Source organism: Eriocheir sinensis, chromosome 61 (genome assembly GCF_024679095.1).
Source record: "Eriocheir sinensis breed Jianghai 21 chromosome 61, ASM2467909v1, whole genome shotgun sequence".
Taxonomy (NCBI): Eukaryota; Metazoa; Arthropoda; class Malacostraca; order Decapoda; family Varunidae; genus Eriocheir; species Eriocheir sinensis.
In genome coordinates this window covers 10,656,832-10,684,331 of record NC_066569.1, presented here as the reverse complement: position 1 = coordinate 10,684,331, position 27,500 = coordinate 10,656,832, and the positions used below count along the sequence as shown (strand labels likewise).

General features: G+C 45.5%; 2 protein-coding genes across 2 annotated transcripts in view; one reads left to right on the top strand and one right to left on the bottom strand.

Moving 5' to 3' along the window:
* Positions 1–6,908, top strand: part of LOC126986035 (apoptosis-stimulating of p53 protein 2-like) — a 76,407-nt gene extending 69,499 nt beyond the window's left edge. Inside the window, exons 13-19 of the mRNA XM_050841721.1 lie at positions 9–64; positions 106–219; positions 1,931–2,541; positions 2,773–3,139; positions 3,342–3,508; positions 4,140–4,339; positions 5,071–6,908. Coding sequence (XP_050697678.1) covers positions 9–64; positions 106–219; positions 1,931–2,541; positions 2,773–3,139; positions 3,342–3,508; positions 4,140–4,339; positions 5,071–5,109 — 1,554 coding nt within the window. The 3' untranslated portion in view covers positions 5,110–6,908. The remainder of the gene's footprint in view (positions 1–8; positions 65–105; positions 220–1,930; positions 2,542–2,772; positions 3,140–3,341; positions 3,509–4,139; positions 4,340–5,070) is intronic.
* Positions 6,909–12,165: 5,257 nt separating this feature from the next.
* The window catches only part of LOC126986465 (uncharacterized), a 17,488-nt gene continuing 2,153 nt past the window's right edge, over positions 12,166–27,500 (bottom strand). The window contains exons 2-3 of the mRNA XM_050842668.1: positions 15,643–16,012; positions 12,166–13,959 (exon numbers count right to left, since the gene is read on the bottom strand). Of these exons, the coding sequence (XP_050698625.1) occupies positions 13,852–13,959; positions 15,643–16,011 (477 nt within the window). The 5' untranslated portion in view covers position 16,012 and the 3' untranslated portion in view covers positions 12,166–13,851. The remainder of the gene's footprint in view (positions 13,960–15,642; positions 16,013–27,500) is intronic.

Sequence of the window (27,500 nt, the reverse complement as noted above, 5' to 3'; positions counted from 1 at the left end):
TCTCACAGGACGGAGGTGATCGCGGGGGTGACGGAGGCGAGGATGGGGGCACAGGAGGGAGGGGGCGTGGCAAGCCTCCTGCCCCCAAGCCCCCGTGCCCTCAAGCCTCCCGCCCCGCCAGAAAGGGGACCAGATGGGAAGCCCCGACCCCCTCTCACCCCCCGCCCCGCCCCCCTCCCGCCCCCCCGGCCTGCAGCCCCGCCCACAACACGGCTACAGGTACACACATAGACGTACATGCGTGTGCGTTTTTTTGGTGCACATGTGTAGACGATGAGAAATGTTTGGGTTTTTGAGTCAACGTACACACTCATTTGCACACACACACACACACACACACACACACACACACACACACACACACACACACATACACACACGTCCTTTCTCTCAAACTCTAATGATGTTTGTTTTCAGAGTAATGCAAATTCTCTCTCTCTCTCTCTCTCTCTCTCTCTCTCTCTCTCTCTCTCTCTCTCTCTCTCTCTCTCTCTCTCTCTCTCTCTCTCTCTCTCTCTCTCTCTCTCTCTCTCTCTCTCTCTCTCTCATCTGGGAATTCGTTAATCAATATTCAATCCCTGACACACACACACACACACACACACACACACACACACACACACACACACACACACACACACACACACACACACACACAGTATCATTAGCTTAAGTACCATTCAATTAGCTTTCAATTTGCCATCCCTTAATTGCTCACCTTTACCTGTTGTGTGTGTAGTATAATTAATTTTTGGGAGGTGTGTCTTTTTGTTGAGTAATTACTAACACATTTTTCTACACTAATTAGGTCATTAACATTCTCCCCAGCTTGTACACCTATGCTTGTTAATTGCACCTGTTTCCATTAATTAGTGACTTTTAAGTAATTTGCATGTCTTCAATTAACACCTTTTTTCTACACTAATTAGGTCATCATTGTTCCTCCCAATTTGTACACCTATGCTTGTTAATTTTTACTGTTTCCATTAATTAGTCTGTCTTTTAAGTAATTTACATCTCTTAAATTACCTAAGACTTAGTAATGTACCTGTGTTGTGAATTTACCGAAGATTCATTAGATTTACCTGTGTTGTGAATTTACCGAAGATTCATTAGATTTACCTGTGTTGTGAATTTACCGAAGATTCATTAGATTTACCTGTGTTATGAATTTACCAGAGACTTACTAATGTATCCATGTTGTGAATTTACATCATCATCATCATTTCATCGACGCCTCTCAGCAGGGGATGGCCATGGCAGAAGAGTTTTCATCTTTCTCTATCCAGACACTCCCTCCTTGCCTGCTCAAAGTTTCTCAAGGAGCTTTCCCCCCTCTCCCTAACGTACTCTTGCACCCTATCCCTCCATTTCACTGGAGGTCGTCCTCTAGCATTCCCTCCCTCTATCTCACTCACATACACTCTTCTGGTCATCTTACTCTCCTCCATTCGCTCCATGTGGCCAAACCACTTTAAAGTCTGTCGCTTCACTTCTTCCACCACTCCACACTTCTTCCCTTCACCCCTGTGACACATTCCAAAACGCTCGTACACACTTTCATTACTCATTCCATCCATTCTACTCACACCACAAGCACTCCTCAAATAACTCATTTCCACTGCCTGCACTCTAGACCTCTGACTTTCATTCCAGGCCCACGTTTCACTTGCACATGTGAGGGTTGGTACTATTACTGTATTCCTCAAATCCCTCTTTACCTCCATGCTCACGCTGCTGCCATTCATGAAGTGAATTTACCAAAGACTCCTTAGATTTACCTGTGTTGTGAATTTACCGTTACATCAGAGGAACATTGAAGACTTGCTAATGTACCTGTGTTGTGAATTTACCGAAGACTCATTAGATTTACCTGTGTTCTAATTAGCTCACCTGTGTTCTCGTCATCTCACCTTCCGCCTCTCCACAGGTACGCCAGCCAGAATGTCATCATGTCCACCTACACACAGCAACAACAACAACAAGCAGGTGGTGGTGGTGGAGCTGACATGCCACCACCTCCACCCAGTCCAGACGAAGACACCACCACTACCACGTCCACCACAGTCACCACCACCTCCACTGCATCCACCACGACCACCTCCAGCAGTACAAGCAGAGCACCTCCATCCACCTCTTCCACCTCCACTAGTAATAATAACAACACAAATAATAATAATAATAACAATAATAATTTAAATAACAACAATGTGGATGGGACGGAGAAGATTCACGTCTCCATCAACCGAAGAATTGAAATGCCGCCCGATTTCATGTTCCCGGAAGATGAGACTCCACCATCCGACCTCTTGGGAAGGAGACTAACGGAGGAGGCGGAGACTACAGGTGGAGGAGGAGGTGGAGGAGACAATGTGGATAACTTCAATGTTCCTCTGATGTCCTTGAGTGAGTTGAGGATAGGGAAGGAGGAGGAAGAGGAGGAGGAGGTGGAAGAGGAGGTGGAGGAGGAGGTGGATGACAGCAGACAGCCGGATGGAGCGGACATGGCCATGCTGATGTCCACCGAGGAAGTCCACGGAGGTGAGAGAGAGAGAGAGAGAGAGAGAGAGAGAGAGAGAGAGAGAGAGAGAGAGAGAGAGAGAGAGAGAGAGAGAGAGAGAGAGAGAGAGAGAGAGAGAGAGAGAGAGAGAGAATTTGGAATGAAAGAAAATAACAAAATAAAACATTATCTTTATTTTCATCACCGCCATCATCACCAATCTTACATCACCACCCACCACCACCCCCTAACCACCTCTCAACTCCAAACAGAGGACGACACCACCACCAACACCAACACCGCCACCAACTCCCGCCGCACCACCACCGCCACCACCACCACCAGCGCCGGGGGAGTGGTGTTGAGGCGGATGAAGAAGGGGAACTTGAAGACGAAGAACTCCTCCAAAACTCCAGCGAGGCGAGTGAGTTTTGACCCACTGGCGCTCCTCCTCGACGCCTCGCTGGAAGGGGAATTGGAACTCGTCAAACGCACCGCCATGGAGGTTCCGAATCCCTCTGCCGCTAATGACGAGGGGATCACGGCCCTACATAATGCCATCTGCGCGGGGCACCTCGAGATTGTGACCTTCCTGGTGACCTTTGGCTGCGATGTGAATGCCCAGGACTCTGATGGATGGTATGTGTGTGTGTGTGTGTGTGTGTGTGTGTGTGTGAGGAGGAAGAGAGAGAGAGAGAGAATTATTATTGTTATTATTATTATTATTTGCAGTAACGTTGTACATTTAAATAACATAACATAAGAATACACTCATCACCACCGTCTTTCATCACCACCACTACCATCTTTCATCACCACTCACCTCTCACCTCCCCCACAGGACGCCCCTCCACTGCGCGGCCTCCTGTAACAACGTCGCCATGGTTCGCTTCCTGGTCGAGCACGGCGCCTGCATCCTGGCCACGACGCTCTCCGACCACGAGACGCCAGCCGAGAAATGTGAACAAGACGAGGAGGGTTATGACGGCTGCTCCCAGTACCTCTATAGTAAGCCACGTGACCTCTGACCTGACCTCTTGTGTGACCTCTTGTATACTTCTTTGTTTCTTCCAAGTTTCATTTCTTGGTCTCCTCTCGTCGTCCTGTTGAAAGATTTTAGTGTGAGTTACGGGTGGAGTCCAAAAAGGTTCGGTATTAGGTACACTTTTGTTTATTATTTACATCAATGACTTAATAGATCTGTTTAGTTCTCTCTGGAGAATACTAGCATCCTGGTCTGACTCAATTACTCTACCGATCTTGGTATCATCTGCAAACTTACTGACGTCACTACTAATTCCTGTTTGACTTAATAGATACAGGAATGCATTGTGCCCTTGGACGGAGATCAGAGCTCGCTAAGACCCCTAAATCCCTCTCGCAATCCTTCCTTCATTTCCTCAGCCTTTCCCTCTCCTTCCTTCCTTCCTTCATCTCCTCAGCCTTTCCCTTTCCTTCCTTCCTTCATCTCCTCAGCCTTTCCCTCTCCTTCCCCCCTTCCTTCCATCTCTCTCATCCTCTTTCATTTCTTCCTCCACGTATGCAAGCTCTTTCCTATCCTTTCTCTCCTTCTCTCCATTCCCCCATGACACCCCCCCTCCCCCTCATCTTCCCCCCTAATGCCTCCCCCTCCCCCCAGGCGTGCAGGAGAAGCTCGGCATCATGAGTGGGGGCGTGGTGTATGCCGTCTACGACTACGAGGGGCAGGCGCCGGACGAGCTCACCTTCGAGTGCGGGTCGGCGCTGACGGTGCTGCGGCGCGGCGACGAGTACGAGCGGGAGTGGTGGTGGGCACAGCTGGGCAACCTGCAGGGATACGTGCCACGGAACCTGTTGGGGGTGAGTGGAAGGGAAGGGGTGAGGGTGGTGGTGTGAGAGGTGGCGGTGTTACTTAGGCAGCTGGGAGAGGTGGTGCCTATGTCAGCGGGTCATTGACTGACTGGACCAGTCCTGGCGCCGCGCCTGTACTGGTCATGTGGCGCTGAATAAAATGACCTCGTATAAAATCGTAAAATTATAAAAAGTTAAAAATCATAAAATCATGAGAAGTTTAAATGCATAACAAATTCTAAAAACAATATAAAAGCAACTACCATTGGCTGTAAACCTACAGCACACGGAGGATGCCAGCCTGTAATGTAACAACACCTGGTGATACTCTGAGTGGTGGGCACTGCCAAGGCGGCCACACACTATCCACACAATCAGACACACCGTGTCAGACACACGCCAGTCCTCGTCAACAGACTGACTTGGTCGGCTTGGCTGACGCCGGCCAGTAGAGCTGGTCTGTCGGCACCCTGCTACGGGCCACCACTGGCAAGGCCCGTACTCCCTCCTGTCAGGAGAGAGTAAGTCTTTAGCAACACGCCGTGGGACAGCAAGATCCCAGCGCACAACACTGCACACCTCAGACCCGACCCAGCCCACTACAGCACCTGCTGGGGTGATGAGAGGGCCAGGGTGAGGGGCTGCAGGCTGGGGGGAGGTGGGAAGATGTGTAGCAGAGATATGTGTATGTACTACTACTACTATTACTACAGTGCTAAGTCCTTTCTCTCTCCCTACAGCTGTATCCTCGTGTCAAGAATCCTCTGAAGGACTCTTGAGGAAGGACAACAACAACAAGATGAAAAAGGATCTCTCTCTCCACTCCTCCTCCTCCTCCTCCATTTTGTAAGATCACCTCCTCCTCCTCCTATGCCATAACTCCTCCTCCTCCTCCATCTCTCTCCTCCTCTCTCCAAGTGTTCTCTCTCCCACCTTCTCGTTCCCTCCCTCCCAGATGAATGCAAAACTAGCCCAAAATTGGAGATAAAACTAGCCCAACTCATGCCCCGAAAATAGCCCAGTTTCAGACTCCCAGACCCCAAAACTGTCCCAAATCAGACCCAGACAGATCCCAGAAAAGACCCAAATATTAAAATTATATAAAAAAGACCCATTTAGACCCAACAGACCAAATCAGACCCAGACACACCCCAGAAAAGACCCAAATATTAAAATTCTCAAAAAACAGACCTATTTAGACCCCAACAGACCCACACAAAAGTAGTCCAATTCAGACCCAGACAGACCCAAATATCAACTCCCTTGCAAAATAGACCCAATTTAGGTCCCAACAGACCCCAATCAGCCCCCCTCAAAAAGACCTGCATATCAAAATTAACAAAACGGCCCCATTCAGACCTAGACTGACCCAAAACTAGCTGAACTCAGACCCAGAGACCACAAAACTAGCCCCCAGGTCAAACCCAGACCCCAAAAATAACCCAAACATCATAAAATTCAGAGACCCCCAATTTAGACCCCAAACAGACCCCAACTATATCAACTTCAGCCCCTCATAAGACCCCACAATCTTAGCCCCTCAAAAATCAGATTAAAATATAGAGAAAAGAGAGAGAGAGAGAGAGAGAGAGAGAGAGACCGAGTGCCTTACCCTGACCCCCCTCCACCCCACCCCCCCAAAGCTTATCTCTCCACCATATATTTAATAGGCCTACCCCTGAATGTTCCCTTATATCCAAGTGTACATAGAAGAATTATATAGACACAACAAATGTAATAATAATAATAATAATAATAATAGGAATAATAATAATGATAATAGATGGTATACATAACTGTGAGGATGTGTGTGTGTGTATATATATATGTGTGTGTACGTGTGTGTGTGTGCGTATGTGTGTGTATATTTTGTCATAATAATAAAAAAAGATGAAGAAGAAGAATGACCATATTTACTGAAGAAGAAGGAAGAGGAGGAAGAAGAGGAGGAGGAAGAAGTCCATAACTCTCTCTTGTTAAAATACTGTCAAATGAAGGAAGAGGAGGAAGAGGAGGAAGAGGAGGAGGAAGAGAAGATAGAGGAGATGAATTTATAAACATGTAGAAATAGAAAAAAAAATGGTGATGACTAGTGATGGTGATGACTAGTGATGGTGATGACTAGTGATGGTGATGACTAGTGATGGTGATGACTAGTGATGGTGATGACCTGACCTGCTATCCCCCCCTCCCCCCCCTCCCCCCCTCCCTTCCCTCCACACACACCCTTCCTTTACAATATGTGTGTGTGTGTGTGTGTGTGTGTGTGTGTAAGCATGTATGTATGTATGTACCTGTGTGTGTGCGTAAAACCAACACCAAACACACACACACACACACACACACACACACACACACACACACACACACACACACACCAGCTACCCCCCCCCCCCACCAGCCCCCTATTTTAATAAAGCTAGCACTAGTAGTAATAGTAGTAACATCAGCAGTAATAATAGTACTAGTAAGATTAAGGCTAGTAGCAGTAGTAGTAATAATAGTAATAATAATAATAATAGTAATGATAATTGTAACGTTTGCGTAAGGAAAGGAAATAAAATGTTGCCATATATGACTCTGAGGTTTTGTTAGTCCTTAGAGGAGGAGGAGGAGGAGGAGGAAGAGGAGGAGGAGAAAGAAGAGGAGGAGGAGGAGAAAGAAGAACAGTGCGTAATAGAGGAGAGGAGAGAGGAGGAGGAGGAGGAGAAAGAAGAATAGTGAGTAATAGATAGAGGAGAGGAGGAGGAGGAGGAGGAAGAGAAAAGAAGAGGAGGAGAAGGAGGAGGAACTGAAGTTGAACCAAATATAATAGAGTAGACATCACGAAGAGGAGGAGGAGGAGGAAGAGGAAGAAGAAGAGGAGGAAGGAGGAGGAGAAAAACTGATGAAGGAAACGAAGGAGGAGGAGGATAAAGAGGAGGAATAAGAAAAAAATAAAAAATAAAAAAAATAAAAAAAGAAAGTGAATTTAAATCAAAGGAAAAGGAGAAAAAAATACCTGGCAACCTTTTTCTCACCTGTATCAATTAATTAGTGGAGGAGGAGGAGGAGGAGGAGATGGAGGAGGAGGAAGAAGAGGAGGTGGAGGAAAGTTACATCACATGGGCAGGTAAGTGATTGAAGAGGAGGAGGAGGAGGTAAAGAAGAAGAAAAAGAAGAGGAAGAAGAAGAAGAGAGGAACTATATGGATAACAGACAACCCCCCCAACCCCCCTATCTCTCTCTCTCTCTCTCTCTCTCTCTCTCTCTCTCTCTCATGGTAAGGTTAGAGAGAGAAGCAATTTCCTGCCGTGAGGAGGAATACAGGAGGAGGAGGAGGAGGAGATCAGTAACCATTGAGAGCTTGCAGAAGATGGAGGAGCAGGGAAGTGATGACAGTGACAGTTTAAGAAGATACACATAATTCATCTAATTGAATTATTATTAGTAGTAATAGTAGCATTAGTAGGCTAGTAGTAGTAGTAGTAGTAGTAAGGGGGGGGGTCAGGGGGGGGGGCACAGGGCAGCAGGAGGAGGAGTGAATACCAGGTTGACAGACCTTTCAAATTCCAAAAGGAACACAAATTGGAATATAAAAAAGTTCTTAATTTTAATACACACACGAGCACTTCTTGAAAATAAAAATTGAATGTATTGTATTGATGAACACTTTAAAATAATACCTTGACGTGGGTGGTGGGTGGGCACAGTCACCAAAGTACGCAGCAGTGGCGTGAACTCGGCACCCTGCAGGCCGCCGCTGTGTACACGTCCGCCACGCGTCCGCCCGGGGCTGGACGTGCAGGGAACAGCGGCTGGTATTTGTGACGATAAGTTTTGAAGTATTCGACACATTACTCGCAGAATATGAATACTTTTCCCTTGTAGTCGAATACGAATTAGAACACTTTGATTTCTACCATTTATTATTGGAATACGGATACGAATACACCCAAGAAAAGATGGCGCCTCTATAAAAATTGCCTGCGCCTTGACGGGCTGGGGCCGACTACCATCCAGGCCCCTTAAGAAAGCCTACCGGCGCTATAGGCTGACACGTAACAAAAAAAAAATAATAATAATACGGATTGGAATGTAACAGTTCATCCCTGGCCGGACGAGCCGCGGCCCGTCTGGTACAAGGTCGTTTTGGCAGCAGGAGGATGCCCCAGAAAGGTCAGTTTTTCACGCCCGGCCACGGCTCATGTCGAGCGCCCCTCACCGCGCCCCCCACGCGGCCACAGCGGTGCTACACATTACTGGACAGACCCCGCCCCCTCACAGCCCGGCCCTGTGATGGTAGCAGCACTAGTGTTAGTAGTACCGACCACTACTTCTACTGGTACTAGTAGAAATAGTACCTGCACTACTACTAGGGCTAGTAGCAGAACTACTAGTACTATTAGAACGCCCGAACACCAACCTTTCTCTCTGCAGGTGTGCGTGCGTGCGTGCGTCATGTCTACCTCACACCTGGACAAGCTGATGACCCACCTGGGCACGGGCAGGTGGAGCGTCTTCCACTCCCTGGCGCTCTCCTCCAGTGAGTGGACGATGGAGAGGAGGAGGAGGGGTGGAGGGGGAAGGAAGGATAAGGAGAAAGAAAACTTAAGGACACAAATATAAATACATAGAGATAAAAAGTAACCTCTCTCTCTCTCTCTCTCTCTCTCTCTCTCTCTCTCTCTCTCTCTCTCTCTCTCACACACACACACACACACACACACACACACACACACACACACACACACACACACACAGGTAACATGTTAATCACGCCGCACACCTTCGAAGACCTTTTCTGGCACCCAAACTGGACTTCCTTTGCATCAGTGACACCTACAACGTTACTACTACTACTACTACTACTACTACTACTACTACTACTACTGACGGGTATAATCTAACTGAAGTGTAGCATGTGTGTGTGTAATAATAATAATAGTAATAATAATAATAATAATAATAATAATAATAATAATAATAATAATAATAATAATAATAATAATAATAATAATAATAATAATAATAATAATAGTGATGATTTATGAGGAGAATTTTTATACAAGGAAATGACTAATCTATTTCTCTCTCTCCCTCTCTCTCTCTCTTCCTTCTCTCCTTCCTTCTCTCTCCTCCTCTTCTATTTCCTTCCTTTCCTTTTCCATTTCTTCCTTCTGTATATTTTCACTCCTCTCTTTCCTTCCTTCCTTCCTTTCTTTCTTTCATTTCTTGCATATCTTTATCTCTCTATCTATCTTTCTATCTGTATATATGTACGTGTGTGTGTGTGTGTGTGTGTGTGTGTGTGTGTGTGTGTGTGTGCACGGAATGGTCCTTCGATACCTCCAGAGAGAGAGAGAGAGAGAGAGAGAGAGAGAGAGAGAGAGAGATAATCATGTTACTTGTTCGTTTCCTCCTCCTCTTCCTCCTCCTCCTCCTCCTCCTTATCACCACCACCATCACCACCACCACCATCACCACCACTACTACTTCAACTCCAATGCTTGTCAACACCATTCACAACTACATTACCTTTTCACCCACCAACCACCACCATGTACATCACCACCAATACGTCATCACTCCACCACAACCACCACCACCACGTCCGTCAAACATACCTAACACCACTTGTTCATTACTTCATAACCACCACCACCAAGTCACCACCCACACCACCACCAATATGACTAATCCCTAACCACTTCATCACCATCTTACCAATCGCCTACTTCAACACCATTTCACCACCACCAATACAGCCTCACCACCATCACCACCAATTCATCACCATCAACACCACCTCATCACCATCATCACCACCCCCATAATCCACTCGAATCACCACCACACCATCACCACCACCACCTAACCACCCATTCACCACCAGTACACAACCACTTTCATCACCACCACCAACAATAATTACACCAAGAATACGTCAACACCACCTTCATCACCACTTCAATACCACTAATAATATCAATAGTAATAGTCTCTCTCTCTCTCTCTCTCTCTCTCTCTCTCTCTCTCTCTCTCTCTCTCTCTCTCTCTCTTACCTGTCTTTCCCACACCTCTCTCTCTCTCTCACTTCCTTCCGTGAACTGAGAGACGAGAGGGAGAAAGGGAGGGAGGGAGGGAAAGAGGGAGGGAGAAATTGTAGTTGCCACATTTCACTATATTCAGAGAGAGAGAGAGAGAGAGAGAGAGAGAGAGAGAGAGAGAGAGAGAGAGAGACTACCACCTCTACCACGACTACCACTACTACTACTACTAGGGATGTGGGAAGCGAGTCTACCTTCTGCAAAACGAGTAGATGATTCGGTTTTAATTACTCTTCAAAACCGAGTCAACCAGGTATACTTAATGATTGCTTTGCTCATGCCATGCCCGGAAGCAGCGGGGATCATGTTTCTTAATGGTCCGTCTAAGCGAGAAAAAATGAGAAAAGAATCATCACTCACACAAACCATTTCATAATATATATCGAAGCATTTGTGATCAGTTTATGCATCATCTATTTTTGGGGGTTTATCTTGGCGGGCAACAGATCGTACAGGGATGGTCAGGAGGGTGGTGGTGGTGGGGTTGAAAGATATGCAAATTGTTCGTTTTCGTCTGAGGACAAATGGCTTTAATAATATAATGTCTAAAATCCCATGTGAAATTCAAACAATATTAATTTTCCTTCTTATTTTCAAAGAGCTCTATGATGAAAGTGCGTAATTAGCGTTATATCGGGTGCTACTAGAATATTGTGAGCATAGTTTGGTTGACATTCTATGCTTTATCCTCCCTCTGCATGGGTTCCCGTATGGGGCATCTATGGGGCACTATGGGGCATCCCAATGAAGAAAATGATTTGTGTGGGCATCCATAGAAACAAGTAGCTTTTATTTCCGAGTTCCGTGTATCAATAAATGTTCCTCTCAGAAGAAAACACACAAACGGTAAATAAATCAATAAGCGTTCGGCGGGTGCAGGGGTCCAAGGCGATGACCCGCCCGAGACACTGTGATAACCTTCCCCCCGCCTCGCCGCCCGCTGCCCGTGACGTCACAGCGGGCAACATAATGAGTATAACAAATGGTCTAATCTTTGGGTCTCTAGCGCAGTTCTGTAGCGCATAACGGCCAATATTTCAAGGCTAATCACGAGTTATGAGGAAAGCGTTTTTTTTTTTTGTTTTTTTTTTACAACTAAGGAGACAGTTCAAGGGCGTAAAGAAAAATATATATAAAAAAAAAGCCCGCTACTCACTTCTCGGTCTTATACTCTTCAAGCTGACGATTACAGAGGCTGGTGCTCTAATACGCTATGCATGGCCACACACTCTGAAGGAGCAGCTTGTGTGCGCAGGCAAAGGATCTCAAGAAAAATGAGTATCGGTAAATTAAGACGGTATCTATATTTGTCTATTTTTTTTTTTTTTCATAATAGTTTACGGAGTCAAAATGGAGAGGTTTCATTTTCTGCCTTTTATTTTTGGTTTATATTTTTTTCCCTTTTATGCGTTAATATGAGGACAAACTTGTTTCACAGTCTGTATATATATCGGTAAATTAAGACGGTATCTATATTTGTCTAGTTTGTTTTCATAATAGTTCACGGAGTCAAAATGGAGAGGTTTCATTTTCTGCCTTTTATTTTTGGTTTATATTTTGTTCCCTTTTATGCGTTAATATGAGGACAAACTTGTTTCACAGTCTGTATATATTGTTTTCTAATTTTCAGTATTTTTTTTCCTTTTACGTTCATCTGAAAAGAAATCTGTTTGCTCATTGTTCTCTGTCTTTATTTTCTGCTACTATTGTTATTTCCTGCGTTACATGTTAAAAAAAACTATGAAGTATTATAAGTAAGTGGTTTTATTGTTATCATACTTATCCTTATCACTATTATTATAACTGTCATCATCATTAAAGCTGTAGAGTCACCCTTCATCTCATCGACCCTTACAATATTCTTTGACCTTCTGGCTTACACGTAACCTGATCTAATCTGACCTGATCTAACGTGACCTGGTCTGTAGTCCATCCATCTTATGCTCCTGCAGGTGTGGCTTCCTCATTGTCACACGTGTCACAGGGCAGTGTACGCGGCGGGGAGTGGGGGGGGGGGGGATGGCACGGCTGACCTCGGGTCACTCCACTTGTCCGCGACACAAATGCAACATTGCCAAGTCTTATAGGATTTATACAAAGTCAGCATTTCTATCCCATATAAATTTTCTAGAATTAAATTATATAGGGAATTTAAAATTCATTTATAATTAGTTCACAGCAAAAAATCAGAACTTTTTTGTTGTTTAAGATTTTGTAATTTCTGCAAGCCTTATAGACTCGGCCGACCGCGCCCAGAGTGCCCTCCTAAAACTGATGGACTGTCCAGCCTCCTTTCCCTTAATCCTTTCCAAAGCTTATTATAGAAAACGAGATACATTAGCTTACAATTATGACCTAACCTAACCTAGCCTAGATAAACTAACCTGACCCCTCCCTCTTCCCTCCACTATTTGATCTGACCTGATTTTCAAGTGCTGGCGCCATCAGTGACGTCAGCATTGTGTAATTTCAGTTTTTTTTTTTTTTTGTGCGTGTGTGTGTGTGCTGTATACGTGGGAACATCTAATATACCAAAATATTACTTTTTTGTCGTTGTTTGCGGTATCCATGACGATATTTGTTTTTTGGAATGCTTAAGGCGGCCTTACACCGGCAATTCCTGGCCGGCAATACAGCCGCGACGATCTAGCGGCCACCGGCTGGTTCCCCCGGGACAAGTACGTTCACACGCGGGAGGAGCCGCCGGGAGCATCAAGACGTGAACTGCTAGTAAATGCAAGGGCATGACTTCATCCCAGACACCCCAAAAGGCTACTGCCACATATTAAAACCACAATGAGTTTGGTCCATTAGCCTAATATTGTAGAAATACTTTAAGTAAACGAGTTTTACCTTCAGTAGTATTGATTGATTGATTGATTGTTCATTGTTACAAGTAAAACAACAAAGGAGAATGGAGGAACATGTCATCCCAGGCATTACATAGTGATTATATAATACACGAAAATAATCGTTCCTTACCTCCTTCGATATCTCGCAAAGAGACAAACATTTCTCGGATGTTGCTGCCACTCTCTCAAAAGTTGTTTTGCGTAGACTCGATCAGCTTCTCATACAACTTATCTTATGGCTGCCACAAGTATCCAGGCTGCCTCACTTCTTCTAGTAATGCCACCTCGGCCTCCAGGCTCCAAATCTTGTTGTCTGTATCAATCATGACCCAGACCAAAAATGCTGCCGCGCCTGTATTGCCGACTAGGAATTGCCAGGTGTAAAGCCGCTTTTACTGTTGAATTTGTGTATTTTTCATTGTCTCTTTGTTTCTTATAATCTCACAACTAACCTAGGACAACACACACACACACACACACACACACACACAAGGCACGACACGACAGCCACCACGCAGCCAATCAGAGGCGGCGGCGGCGGGTGGCGGGGGCTGCGGGGACGGACCGATGGGGGGCCGCGTTACATCTCTCCAGGCTTTTCCCTCCCGGCGTACTGAGCGAACACTTGCAGCAGCATCTTGCAGGTGAGGAGCAGCAGCACCGACAGCACCGTACACAGCACCACCACCTGTCGGGGAGGGAACAGGTGACATTGGAGCGACCGTATGACAAGCTCTCGCTCTCTCGGCCATTCTTTCAACGTAGCCAGATTGTCGTACTCTGCCTTCTATTTTTGCCGATTTTCGACCCCAAAACTGCCTCTTCGACCCCACTAACCGCCTTCATATATAGTTATCGTTAAAATGGTTAATCATTGGTGTTTTTTTGGCAATAGCTATGACTCAGAAACCGGTATACACGAGGCTATGAGTACGATAATCTATATCTATCTATCTATATCTATCTATCTATCTATCTATCCGTGTAGAACCTGGCGATGTTTTTGAGTTGGTAAAACTGACTTTTCTTGGTGAAGGAGAACTTGCAACACTGCCGACACACACACACACACACACACACACACACACACACACACACACACACACACACTTTTACATACTGAAAACACACAGAAACACATGCTTATACATTTTTTTTTTTACATCAACCAACAAAGAAAAAATACTCGAGGAGAAAAATAGGAAAAAAAAAATCTTGAAACGCATCTTTAACCTCCACGCGACGAAACTCTTCTCTCTCTCTCTCTCTCTCTCTCTCTCTCTCTCTCTCTCTCTGACAAGAAAATCACAGACTAGGACAGAAAAAAAAGAACATAAGAGCAGAAAACGGAGATAAAAGAGAGAGAGAGAGAGAGAGAGAGAGAGAGAGAGAGAGAGAGAGAGAGAGAGAGAGAGAGAGAGAGAGAGAGAGAGAGAGAGAGAGATATTAGCCGCATCACCTATATCATACCAACACACGAAACACTGCACTCAAACCTAATTATGCAACACACGAGAGAGAGAGAGAGAGAGAGAGAGAGAGAGAGAGAGAGAGAGAGAGAGAGAGAGAGAGAGAGAGAGAGAGAAGAGGAGGGGGAAGGAAGAGAAGAAGGGAAAGGAGGATGAGGAAGAGAGAGAAAGAAAACAACAAAGAAGAGGAAGAAGAAGAAGAAGAGAAGAAGTGAAGAAGAAGGAAGAGGTAGAAGAAAATGAGAAGGTGGAGGAGGAGGAGGAGGAAGAGGAGGAGGAGGAGGAAGGACCATCATAAGTAATTTGCCATTGATTACAAAAATATGAGACCGCCTCTATATATGTATGAATCTATGTATCTATGTATCTATGTATGTATGTATGTAGTGGTCACCGTTTACATAATATACTAAGCGAAAATCATAGTAGAAGTAATAGTAGTAGTAGTAGTAGTAGTAGTAGTAGTAGTTGTGGTAGTATTATCAACATGTCATCGACCTTGCTAACCCTTCTACATCAAACACATCTTCATTCCCATACCCTTATCGACCTGCTCAGCCCTCCACATCCTCCCCTCAAGACCGCTCCACCAGACACCAGACCCTCGCTAGCCTGTTATCATGTCTCTTGGTGCTGTGTTCTGGCGTTACTTGCTGGATAACCAAAATTACACTCCATCAGTCGCTTCTGCATTGACCTTATATAATTCTCTCTCTCTCTATCTATCTATCTCTATCTCTATCTCTATCTATCTATCTATCTCTATCTATCTATCTATCTAGCTATCTGTCTCCCCAAAAGACGTATTACATTATAAAGCCTCCCCATGTAGGTACCTCTTGTGTGTGTGTGTGTGTGTGTGTGTGTGTAGCTACCCCTACCGAATGAGCTTGACAACTCACCTTAATCATATGTAAATGCCGAATCTTCTCTGTGTGGATGGAGATATCAGTCAAATTCTTCTCTCCTCCTCCATCGCTCACTTCCCTCGTGTCATTTGCCAACCATTCACCACCACCATCACCACCTTCCACAGACACATTTAGTAGTCCCGATAAAAAGACGGAAACTTGGACGGTGCTCGGAACCCCATGCTCATCCTCGCTGTAGTCCGCGGTGGCGTTCTCTAGGGGGTCAGTCTTATCCGGGGGTGGCTTAGGAGGCGTGGGCGAGTGTGTAGGCGTGGGTGTGGGCGTGGTCAGAGCTGGGAGAGGGTCAGGACAGCAGAAAACAAAGGCTGCTGTCACGACGATCACTCTGCCTCTCCGCATCCTGAAACAAGAGAAGCGTGTCACAAGGGTTGGCCAGGCAGGAGGCGGCGTAAATCTTGCCGGTTGATAAAGGAACAGCATGTTATCAAGGTCTTTATGGTGACGAGTTGTCTTGGTGGATTAGAGGCCATGAGAGAGAGAGAGAGAGAGAGAGAGAGAGAGAGAGAGAGAGAGAGAGAGAGAGAGAGAGAGAGAGAGAGAGAGAGAGAGAATTCATATTAACAAAATTAGAGTAAATTACAAAATTATAATAACAACTCTCTCTCTCTCTCTCTCTCTCTCTCTCTCTCTCTCTCTCTCTCTCTCTCTCTCTCACATGACCTCGTTACACACTCCTGGCCTAGATTGTTACGTGTGTGTGTGTGTGTGTGTGTGTGTGTGTGTGTGTGTGTGTGTGTGTCCAGGCATTCAATCGAGCAGGATAGAAGGAGGAGGAGAAGGAGGAGAAGGAGGGTGAAGATTAAGTGACTTATTGAACAACAGGAAGCCAGCAGAAGTAGTAGTAATAGTAGTAGTAGTAGTAGTAGTAGTAGTAGTAGTAGTAGTAGTAACAGTAGTAGTAGTAGTAGTAGTAGTAGTAGTAGTAGTAGTAGTAGTAGTAGTAGTAGTAGTAGTAGTAGTAGTAGTAGTAGTAACATATAGTAGTGCGCTAAACATATCGAAAGCTTTCGATAGAGTCTGGCACCAGTCTTTGCTTTCTAAACTGTCTTTATCTCCAGTTTCCTTTCCGGCCGTTCTATCTTTGCAGTGGTAGACGGTCACTGTTCTTCCCCTAAACCCATAAAACGCCCACCCTCTTCCTGTTATTTATCAATGATCTTCTTTCCATAACAAACTGTGCTATCCACTCATACGCTGCTGTGTGTGTGTGTGTGTGTGTGTGTGTGTGTGTTTTATAGTATGGGGAGTAGAGAAAAAGTAGTAAAGTGTGTGTGTGTGTGTGTGTTTGTTTAGATTAGCGCCCCCTCCCCCTCCCCTCCCCCCCTCACACACACTCCAGCCCACCTGTACGAGCTGGCGAAGAGTCCTTAAGAGGTATATACTAACCGGGCGATAAAACGAGACAAAATAAACTTAAAACACATGACTCTTGACGTCACACAAACACATCCACGAACTGTCTCCGTCTCCGGCCTCCCCGTGACGCATAGGAACAGCAAAACCAGGCCACCAAGACCAGACCAGCAAGATTAGACCAGCAATACAAGACCACCATGACCAGACCAGCAAGATCAGACCATTAAGACCAGACCAGCAAGATCAAACCAGCAAGATCAGACCAGCAAGACCAGACCAAAATGACCAGACCAACAAAACCAGACCCGCAAAATTAGACCAGCAAATCTAAATCAGTAAGACCAGACCAGCCAAACTAGACCACCAAGACCAGACCACCAAAACCAAGCCACCAAGACCAGACCAACATGACCAGACCAGCAAGATTAGACCAGCAAAACCAGACCAGCAGCAAGCCTAAACCAGCAACACCGGACAGCCAGCAGGATCGATGTAAATAGCTTCCGTGCAATATATACTTTCCGGTGTTTGCAGAACCGCTCCTTACTCGATACTGTAAAAGAAAGAAATAAAAGAGGGTGACTCGAGAGCACGCATTCCTGGCTGGTTGGTGAAGTTTGCGTCAAGCTAACAACAAAAAAAAAAAACGCTGCTATGACGTTTGATTACATATTAGGCGTTTGAAAGTAAATAATACAAAAAAACGCTTGCGGATAATTTCGTAGGCCTAAATCCAAGTCATGATAATACTTCTGAGGGTTGAAATTCTATGATTCTGCATTTTCTTTTCACCTAGCTACGTGTTGCTGCGGACTAAGTCTATATACACCAAGTCAAGTCATACGCAGGTTTGTGGGAGGAGACACGGCCGAGGCGTGGTTTATGCGTGACGTTGCTTGGAGCCAAACTAGAGAATGTAGAAACAGGGATTTAGAGAAAACGAGGAAAGGCGGACTAATTTAAATCAATCACTTCAACATGCCCTCCCTCACACCCCACACCGCCGTTTGTAGTCATTGAAATTACAGTCACGCAATAGCACAATAAAAAGACATTTTTTCGTCAGTGGCTTGCCTGAACGCGCTGTGAAAGAAGGCGAGAATGCACATCCAGAATGCACATACGGCCCCAACTTTAGTCACCCCTGAACTGGCGGGTATTATTTTTGGGGGGGCTCCAAGTGACGTCATCCCGCTGCTCCGCCCCAAAACCACCTCCTGCGCGTACTGGTCGCAGTTTTGAAGCAGAGTGACTTGACTTGGTATATATAGACTTAGGCTGCGGCCCCCCGACAAAAGGTGGGGCTCAGAGATGCCCAACGGGAGCGCCAACGGGATGATCGTGATGCTTTTGCGCGGGGTGAGTGAGTGGAGTGTCTGTGCGGAGTAGGAGTGATCGTGTAGTATGAAGATGACACAACAGATATATATTCAGGCCACAAACCTCTAAAACATGACATTATTTCGACATCTTTACTACTTTGTGAGAGCTGGGAGACGCACACGAGCCCCAACGTGACGCAAGCCTTAAAACAGAACTTCTCGTGTGTAAACAATGCTAATATTTTCCATCGGGAGGCTTGATGGAGGCAGCTGGCGAAGGGAAGCGGACCTCGGTATTGTTATAACACGCTCCCTCCTCCACATCAATCATTCCCAAAGGCTAAGAAGGAGAGGAATCGGGTTCTCATGAGTGCTTCTGAATGTTCATGGCGCAGAAGAAGGGTCAAACTGCCGCCAGGGTCATAAAACTACCCCTGCAAATGCCCAAAACTCCTACGAAAGCCTTGTCAAATATGTGTTTCTTAGGTTCACGGTACAGTAGAAGGGTCACACTACCACCAGGGTCATAAAACTACCCCTGCAAATGCCCAAAACTCCTACGAAAGCCTTGTCAAATATGTGTTTCTTAGGTTCACGGTACATTAGAAGGGTCACACTACTGCCAGGGTTATTAAACTACCCCTGTAAATGCCCAACGCTCCTACGAAAGCCTTGTCAAATATGTGTTTCTTAGGTTCACGGTACAGAAGAAGGGTCACACTACCACCAGGGTCATAAAACTACCCCTGCAAATGCCCAAAACTCCTACGAAAGCCTTGTCAAATATGTGTTTCTTAGGTTCACGGTACAGAAGAAGGGTCACACTACCACCAGGGTCATAAAACTACCCCTGCAAATGCCCAAAACTCCTACGAAAGCCTTGTCAAATATGTGTTTCTTGGGGTCACACTACCATCAGGGTCATAAAACTACCCCTGCAAATGCCTAAAACTCCTACGAAAGCCTTGCTTGGGCGCTGAACGGATGAAGAATGTGGGCCAGTTCACTTTCTGGCAAGCAGGGAGGCACGCGCCCAGCCCCACACGGCAGGGAGGACAAAAGGTGAGGCGGAAGAGTAATTTGTTTATGCGTCAACGTAAACTGTGTGCGTGCGTTCCGGCCTGTGTTTATTTTTATGTTTTTTTATCCTTTCGTTTCCTTAGTGTTTGGGTGAGTTTGAAGTGCTCTCTCTCTCTCTCTCTCTGTGTTTCTCTCTGTGTTTCTCTCTGTCTCTCTGTCTCTCTCTGTCTCTCTGTCTCTGTGTCTCTCTGTCTCTGTGTCTCTCTGTCTCTGTGTCTCTCTGTCTGTGTGTCTCTGTGTCTCTGTGTCTGTCTCTGTGTCTCTGTGTCTGTCTCTGTGTCTCTGTGTCTGTCTCTGTGTCTCTGTGTCTGTCTCTGTGTCTCTGTGTCTGTCTCTGTGTCTCTGTGTCTGTCTCTGTGTCTCTGTGTCTGTCTCTGTGTCTCTGTGTCTGTCTCTGTGTCTCTGTGTCTGTCTCTGTGTCTCTGTGTCTGTCTCTGTGTCTCTGTCTCTGTGTCTCTGTCTCTGTGTCTCTGTCTCTGTGTCTCTGTCTCTGTGTCTCTGTCTCTGTGTCTCTGTCTCTGTGTCTCTGTCTCTGTGTCTCTGTCTCTGTGTCTCTGTCTCTGTCTCTGTGTCTCTGTGTCTCTGTGTCTCTGTGTCTCTGTGTCTGTGTCCTATAGCGTACATATGAGAGGAAGGGACAGGTGTTGGGACTGTGTGGCAGAGCAGAGGGGAGGAAAGGACCCGCGGGAGCCTACGCCAGACCGGCCTCGACATATTTGGAAGACTATAGCGAGGAGTCGGTAAGGAAACAGTGGGTGACTTTAAGCTCGGTATTATAAGACAGTTTCGCTTCTCACCTCAACTATTTCTAAAGGTCAAAGAGGGGGTCAGTCGGGTTCTAATGAGTGTTTCTTCAGGTTCATGGTACAGAGGAAGGGTCAAACTACCACCAGGGTCATAAAACTACCCCTGGAAATGCCCACAACTCTTACGAAAGCCTTGTCAAATATGTGTTTCTTTAGGTTCATGGTACAGAAGAAGGGTCAAACTACCACCAGGGTCATACAACTACCCCTGGAAATGCCCACAACTCCTACGAAACCCTTGTCAAATATGTGTTTCTTCAGGTTCATGGTACAGAAGAAGGGTCAAACTACCACCAGGGTCATACAACTACCCCTGGAAATGCCCACAACTCCTACGAAACCCTTGTCAAATATGTGTTTCTTCAGGTTCATGGTACAGAAGAAGGGTCAAACTACCACCAGGGTCATACAACTACTCCTGTAAATGCCCACAACTCTTACGAAAGCCTTGTCAAATGTGTGTTCTTGGACGATGAAATGTCTTACAATGCGACGCTAATTGTTGCCGCCCTAAAGGCAACATAAACACAATATATGCACTCGTCTGTTCTGTGCATTCCACACAACACGATTATGCAGATGCCATCAAACACAGGCTGCTTGCCACTGAAAAGACAAAATATAAACCACTTCCGAAGAAGGATTCGTCCCCTCTCTTTTGGTGCTGAAGCTTTTGGTGTGGAATGCACAGAACAGACAAGTGCATATATTGTGTTTATGTTTCCTTTACGGCGGCAACAAGTCACCCACTGTTTCCTTACCGACTCCTCACTAGGAAATCTGAAATAACGCACAATATTTTCAGTTTTTTGTACAGTATTGACGCACCATTCACTGAGCAGTTACTATTTAGTAGGCATATCTGCTGAATAGGATAGAGCACTGTGTCACACATCAGAGTAGCTGGATGGCTGTTTTCTGACTGGAGAGTGTGGCCAGGCTATGAGGCGCGTGGGACGTGACGTCACGCACTGACCCGAGCGGGCGCGTGACCCGACCTGTCTGTCGTATGGATCATGGTCTCATCCGCATTTGAGTTCCGTTCTTGATCTCTCGTTATCAGCCAATCAGCCACAACCACACTAAACTACCCCTTTCTTGACTCCTCTGTATCAGCCAATCCCCATCCTTGATCTCTCTATATCAGCCAATCCCCTTTCTTGATCTCTCTATATCAGCCAATTCCCTTCCTTGATCTCTCTATATCAGCCAATTCCCTTCCTTGATCTCTCTATATCAGCCAATTCCCTTCCTTGATCTCTCTATATCAGCCAATTCCCTTCCTTGATCTCTCTATATCAGCCAATTCCCTTCCTTGATCTCTCTATCAGCCAATTCCCCTTCCTTGATCTCTATATCAGCCAATCCCTTCCTTGATCTCTCTATATCAGCCAATCCCTTCCTTGATCTCTATATCAGCCAATTCCCTTCCTTGATCTCTCTATAACAGCCAATTCCCTTCCTTGATCTCTATATCAGCCAATCCCCTTCCTTGATCTCTCTATATCAGCCAATCCCCTTCCTTGATCTCTCTATATCAGCCAATTCCCTTCCTTGATCTCTCTATATCAGCCAATCCCCTTCCTTGATCTCTCTATATCAGCCAATCCCCTTCCTTGATCTCTCTATATCAGCCAATCCCCTTTCTTGATCTCTCTATATCAGCCAATCCCCTTCCTTGATCTCTCTATATCAGCCAATCACCTTCCTTGATCTCTATATCAGCCAATCTTCCTTGATCTCTATATCAGCCAATCCTTCCTTGATCTCTATATCAGCCAATCCCTTCCTTGATCTCTATATCAGCCAATTCCCTGCCTGTATCTCTCTATATCAGCCAATTCCCTTACTTGATCTCTATATCAGCCAATCCCCTTTCTTGATCTCTCTATATCAGCCAATCCCCTTCCTTGATCTCTCTATATCAGCCAATCCCCTTTCTTGATCTCTCTATATCAGCCAATTCCCTTCCTTGATCTCTCTATCAGCCAATTCCCTTCCTTGATCTCTCTATATCAGCCAATCCCCTTCCTTGATCTCTCTATATCAGCCAATTCCCTTCCTTGATCTCTCTCTATCAGCCAATCCCCTTGATCTCTATATCAGCCAATCCCTTCTTGATCTCTCTATATCAGCCAATCCTTCCTTGATCTCTATATCAGCCAATTCCTTCCTTGATCTCTCTATATCAGCCAATTCCTTCCTTGATCTCTATATCAGCCAATCCCTTCCTTGATCTCTCTATCAGCCAATTCCCTTCCTTGATCTCTCTATATCAGCCAATTCCCTTCCTTGATCTCTCTATATCAGCCAATCCCATTCCTTGATCTCTCTATATCAGCCAATTCCCTGCCTTGATCTCTCTATAACAGACAATTCCCTTACTTGATCTCTCTATATCAGCCAATTCCCTTCCTTGATCTCTCTATATCAGCCAATCCCCTTCCTTGATCTCTCTATATCAGCCAATCCCCTTCCTTGATCTCTCTATATCAGCCAATCCCCTTCCTTGATCTCTCTATATCAGCCAATCCCCTTCCTTGATCTCTCTATATCAGCCAATTCCCTTCCTTGATCTCTCTATATCAGCCAATCCCCTTCCTTGATCTCTCTATATCAGCCAATTCCTTCCTTGATCTCTATATCAGCCAATCCCTTCCTTGATCTCTCTATATCAGCCAATCCTTCCTTGATCTCTCTATATCAGCCAATTCCTTCCTTGATCTCTATATCAGCCAATCCCTTCCTTGATCTCTCTATATCAGCCAATCCTTTCTTGATCTCTATATCAGCCAATTCCTTCCTTGATCTCTCTATATCAGCCAATCCCTTCCTTGATCTCTATATCAGCCAATCCCCTTCCTTGATCTCTATATCAGCCAATTCCCTTCCTTGATCTCTCTATATCAGCCAATCCCCTTCCTTGATCTCTCTATATCAGCCAATTCCCTTCCTTGATCTCTCTATATCAGCCAATCCCCTTTCTTGATCTCTCTATATCAGCCAATCCCCTTTCTTGATGTCTCTATATCAGCCAATCCCCTTTCTAGAACTCTTCGTAACAGCCAATCCGCCATGGCCATACAAAATCGACCTAACCCAATATTATGGAGGGCGCAAGACAGACTCAAGTGCTCTTAGGATTCAGAGGGTCGAGCAAGGGGCGAGAGGTCTTAGGATAATGATAATAATGTTACTTAAGATAATGTGTTTTCTTGCGATATTGTTTTTAGTCCCTCTCCGAACTGGATCTCGCGTGCGCTACAGATTCCAGTTTTGTCCAGAGCTCCACGTGTCGAGGAGGGAAAGAAGGGCAGGGGGAGGGGAGGGGAAGGTGTTTGGCTTGTGAGGAATGTGAGTGAGTGACCAGTGTGTGTGTGTGTGTGTGTGTGTGTGTGTGTGTGTGGAGGAATCAGAATGTGGAGTGTACGTTTTTGTGTGTAGGTATGTGTGTGATTCACCACGGCCTGATCACGAGCTGGACGCGAATTCACCAGCTCACCACAGTCGATTTCTGAGTACCGCCGCAGTGCCGGGACATCGACACACCGCACACCCCATCCCCCCGGCTCAAGGGGAGACGGTAACTGCTCTTTGTCAGCGGAAATATCCTGTTCTGAGCGGTGTTTGAACCTCAAGCTGCCGGGTAGGAATAGAGCAAAGATTAACCTGGTAGCTGCGGGGATCATGTTTCTTAAAGTCGAGAATAATGAGAAAAAATCATCACTCACGCAAACCATTTCATAATATATATCAACGCATTTCCAGGAGTAGTTTTATGACCCTGGTGGTGGTGTGACCCTTCTTCTGTACCGTGAACCTCAAGAAACCATTTCATAATATATATCAACGCATTTCCAGGAGTAGTTTTATGACCCTGGTGGTGGTGTGACCCTTCTTCTGTACCGTGAACCTCAAGAAACCATTTCATAATATATATCAACGCATTTGTGACCAGTTTATACATCATCTATTTTTGGGGGTTTATATCAAGGCAAATATTTGGCCCATCGCACACATATTTGACAAGGCTTTCGAAGGAGTTGTGGGCATTTCCAGGAGTAGTTTTATGACCCTGGTGGTGGTGTGACCCTTCTTCTGTACCGTGAACCTCAAGAAACCATTTCATAATATATATCAACGCATTTGTGACCAGTTTATACAGCATCTATTTTTGGGGGTTTATATCAAGGCAAATATTTGGCCCATCGCACACGTATTTGACAAGGCTTTCGAAGGAGTTGTGGGCATTTCCAGTAGTAGTTTTATGGCCCTGGTGGTGGTGTGACCCTTCCTCTGTACCGTGAACCTCAAGAAACGCTCATTAGAACCCGACTGACCCCCTCTTTGACCTTTAGACATAACTGATGTGAGTAACGAAAGTGTCTTATATATATATATTTTTTTTTACAACAAAGGAGGCAGCTCAAGGGCACACAAAAAAAGAAACATTCACTAGAGAGACGAAGAGTGCGGGGAGATCTGATAAAAGTATTCAAATGGGTCAAGGGTTACAACAAAGGCGATATAAGTAAAGTACTGAGAATTAGCCAGCAGGATAGAACTCAGTTATCCGTGCGCGTTACCTCACCCTTCTCCCCCCTCCATTACGCTATACAGCCTTTCCCTGCCACGTCTCGCTCCCTCCCGCCACCTCCTTCCCTCTCCACACCTCCGCGAATCAATCTGTTACGAGGTATTGGAGGCAGCACGCGGGCGACACCTTTACCGGGAAATGAGGGAATTACCATGTCCGTAATACACATATCGAGCTTCCATTACGATATCGGGTTATAACTCTTAGACTTTGCCTCCCAAACACACCCATTTGACAAGGCTTTCGTAGGGGTTTTGGACCTTTCCGGGGGTGATTCTATGGCCTTGGTGGTGTTAGTCTGACCCTTCTTCTGTACCATGAACGTGAAGGAAAGACTCATCAAAACCCTATTAATGTGCTTTTATGACTTTGGAAATAGTTAATGTGAGAGGCGGGAGTGTCTCAGAATTAAGCGATCTCTATCTTAAGGCCACAGAGAAATTAACCGATCTCTATCTTAAGGCCACAAAGAAATTAACCGAGAGAGAGAGAGAGAGAGAGAGAGAGAGAGAGAGAGAGAGAGAGAGAGAGAGAGAGAGAGAGAGAGAGAGAGAGAGAGAGAGAGAGAGAGAGAGAGAGAGAGAGAGAGAGAGAGAGAGAGAGAGAGAGGTAAATGATAGGTTAGGTTAAGTTAGGTTTAAGTGAAGGAATGAAGAGAAAGAGAATGAAGGTTGAAGAGGGGGAAAGAAGGCAAAGACAGAGATAGAAGAAGGAAGAAAGAAGACAGAGAAGAAAAGAAAGAAAGGAAAGGGGGAAAGAGATTAAGGAAATGGAGGAGGAAAAGGAGGAAGGAAGGAGACTGAGGAAATGGAAGAAGGAGGAAAGGGAGAGAAAATTGAAGAGAAGCAAACGAACGAGAGGAAAGGGAGGAAAGAGAGAGATGGAGGAAAGGGAGGAAAGGGAGAGAGAAAGGAAGAGGAGGAGGAAAAGAACGGGAGGAAAGGGAGGAAATGGAGAGAGGAAAGGGAGGAAAAAGGTAGAGGAAGGAAAGGGAAGGGAGAGAAAAGAGAGAGAAGGAAAAGGAGATGGAGGTAAGTGATAAAGTGGAGGAAAATGAGGGAGGAGGTAGATGGAGGAAAGAGGTGGAAGGAGGAAAAAGGGAGAGAGAAAAGTGGAGCAGGAGGCCATGTGTTCCCTCTCTCTCCTCTCCTCCTCTCCCTCTCTCCCCTCTCACACCCTCTCCCTAACTGACAGCTTGTAAACAGTCAAGGAAGAAGTGGGGGTGAAGAAGGAGGAGGAGAATGAGGAGGAGGAGGGGGAGGAGGAAGAGAAGGAGGAGGGAGGAGAAGGAAGAGAAGGAGGAGAAGGAGGAGGAGGGGGAGGAGGAAGAGAAGGAGGAGGGGGGAGGAGGAAGGGAAGGAGGAGGAGGGAGGAGGAGGAGAAGGAGAAGGAGGAGGAGGAGGAAGAGAAGGAGGAGGAAGAGAAGGGAGGATGAAAGTATTAAGAAAATAAGGAAAATCGAAAGAACGGTTAAGAACATAAGAACATAAGAACATAGGGAAACTGCAAGAGGCCGGGTGGTCTACACAGGGCAGCTCCAGAATCCCCCCCACTACTCACGGTGGGTGAGGTGTAGTTACAGGGGTTACAGGTAGAGGCTTGATCCTCGTTATACCGGCGGCACTATGCACGCACCAGTACCCTGTCACCTTACTGCACCCACACCTCACTGCCACCTGTCGTCCTCGTCCATGTAGCCATCCAGTCTACTCTTAAAACAAGCTATCGTCCCTGCACTAACTATGTGATTGCTGAGTCTATTCCATTCCCCCACCACCCTATTACTAAACCAATGCTTGCCTATATCTCTCCTAAATCTATACTTTTCTAATTTAAATCTATTACTGCGAGTTCTATCCTGCTGGCTAATTCTCAGTACTTTACTTATATCGCCTTTGTTGTAACCCTTGACCCATTTGAATACTTCTATCAGATCTCCCCGCACTCTTCGTCTCTCTAGTGAATGTAAGTTTAGATGTTTCAGCCTATTTTGATATGGGAGGTTCCTCAGCCCCTGAATCATCTTGGTCATCCTCCTCTGAACTGATTCTAGCAAGTTGATGTCCATTCTGTAGTGTGGGCGCCAAAACTGGACAGCATAATCTAAGATAAAGGAAGGGAATGAAGGAGATGAAAAGCAATACATGAATGGAAGTACTTAAGATGAATGAATGAATGGCAAGGAAAGTAATGTAATAAACAGGAGATAATGAAAGAAAAGAGGAAATATGAATGAATGAAGCACACACACACACACACACACACACGTACACCTCCCTTCTCAAACTGGTAAACAAACAAACAAACAACATTTATCCACACCTCCACCACCTCCACCATCACCACCACCACGAAAATACCTTTAAATAAACACCAAAATGAGCATCAACACTTTTTTTCCTCTTTAACTAACGTCATCACCACTTTTTTCTCTCTTAATAACGTCATCACCACTTTTCTCTCTCTCTTAAGTAACGTCATCACCACTTTTGATTTTTTAAGTAACGTCATCACCACTTTTTCTCTTTTAAGTAACGTCACCACCACTTTTTTCTCTGTTAAATAACGTCAACACCACTTTTTATCTTTTAAGTAACGTCATCACCACTTTTTATCTTTTAAGTAACGTCATCACCACTTTTTTTCTCTTAAGTAATGTCATCACCA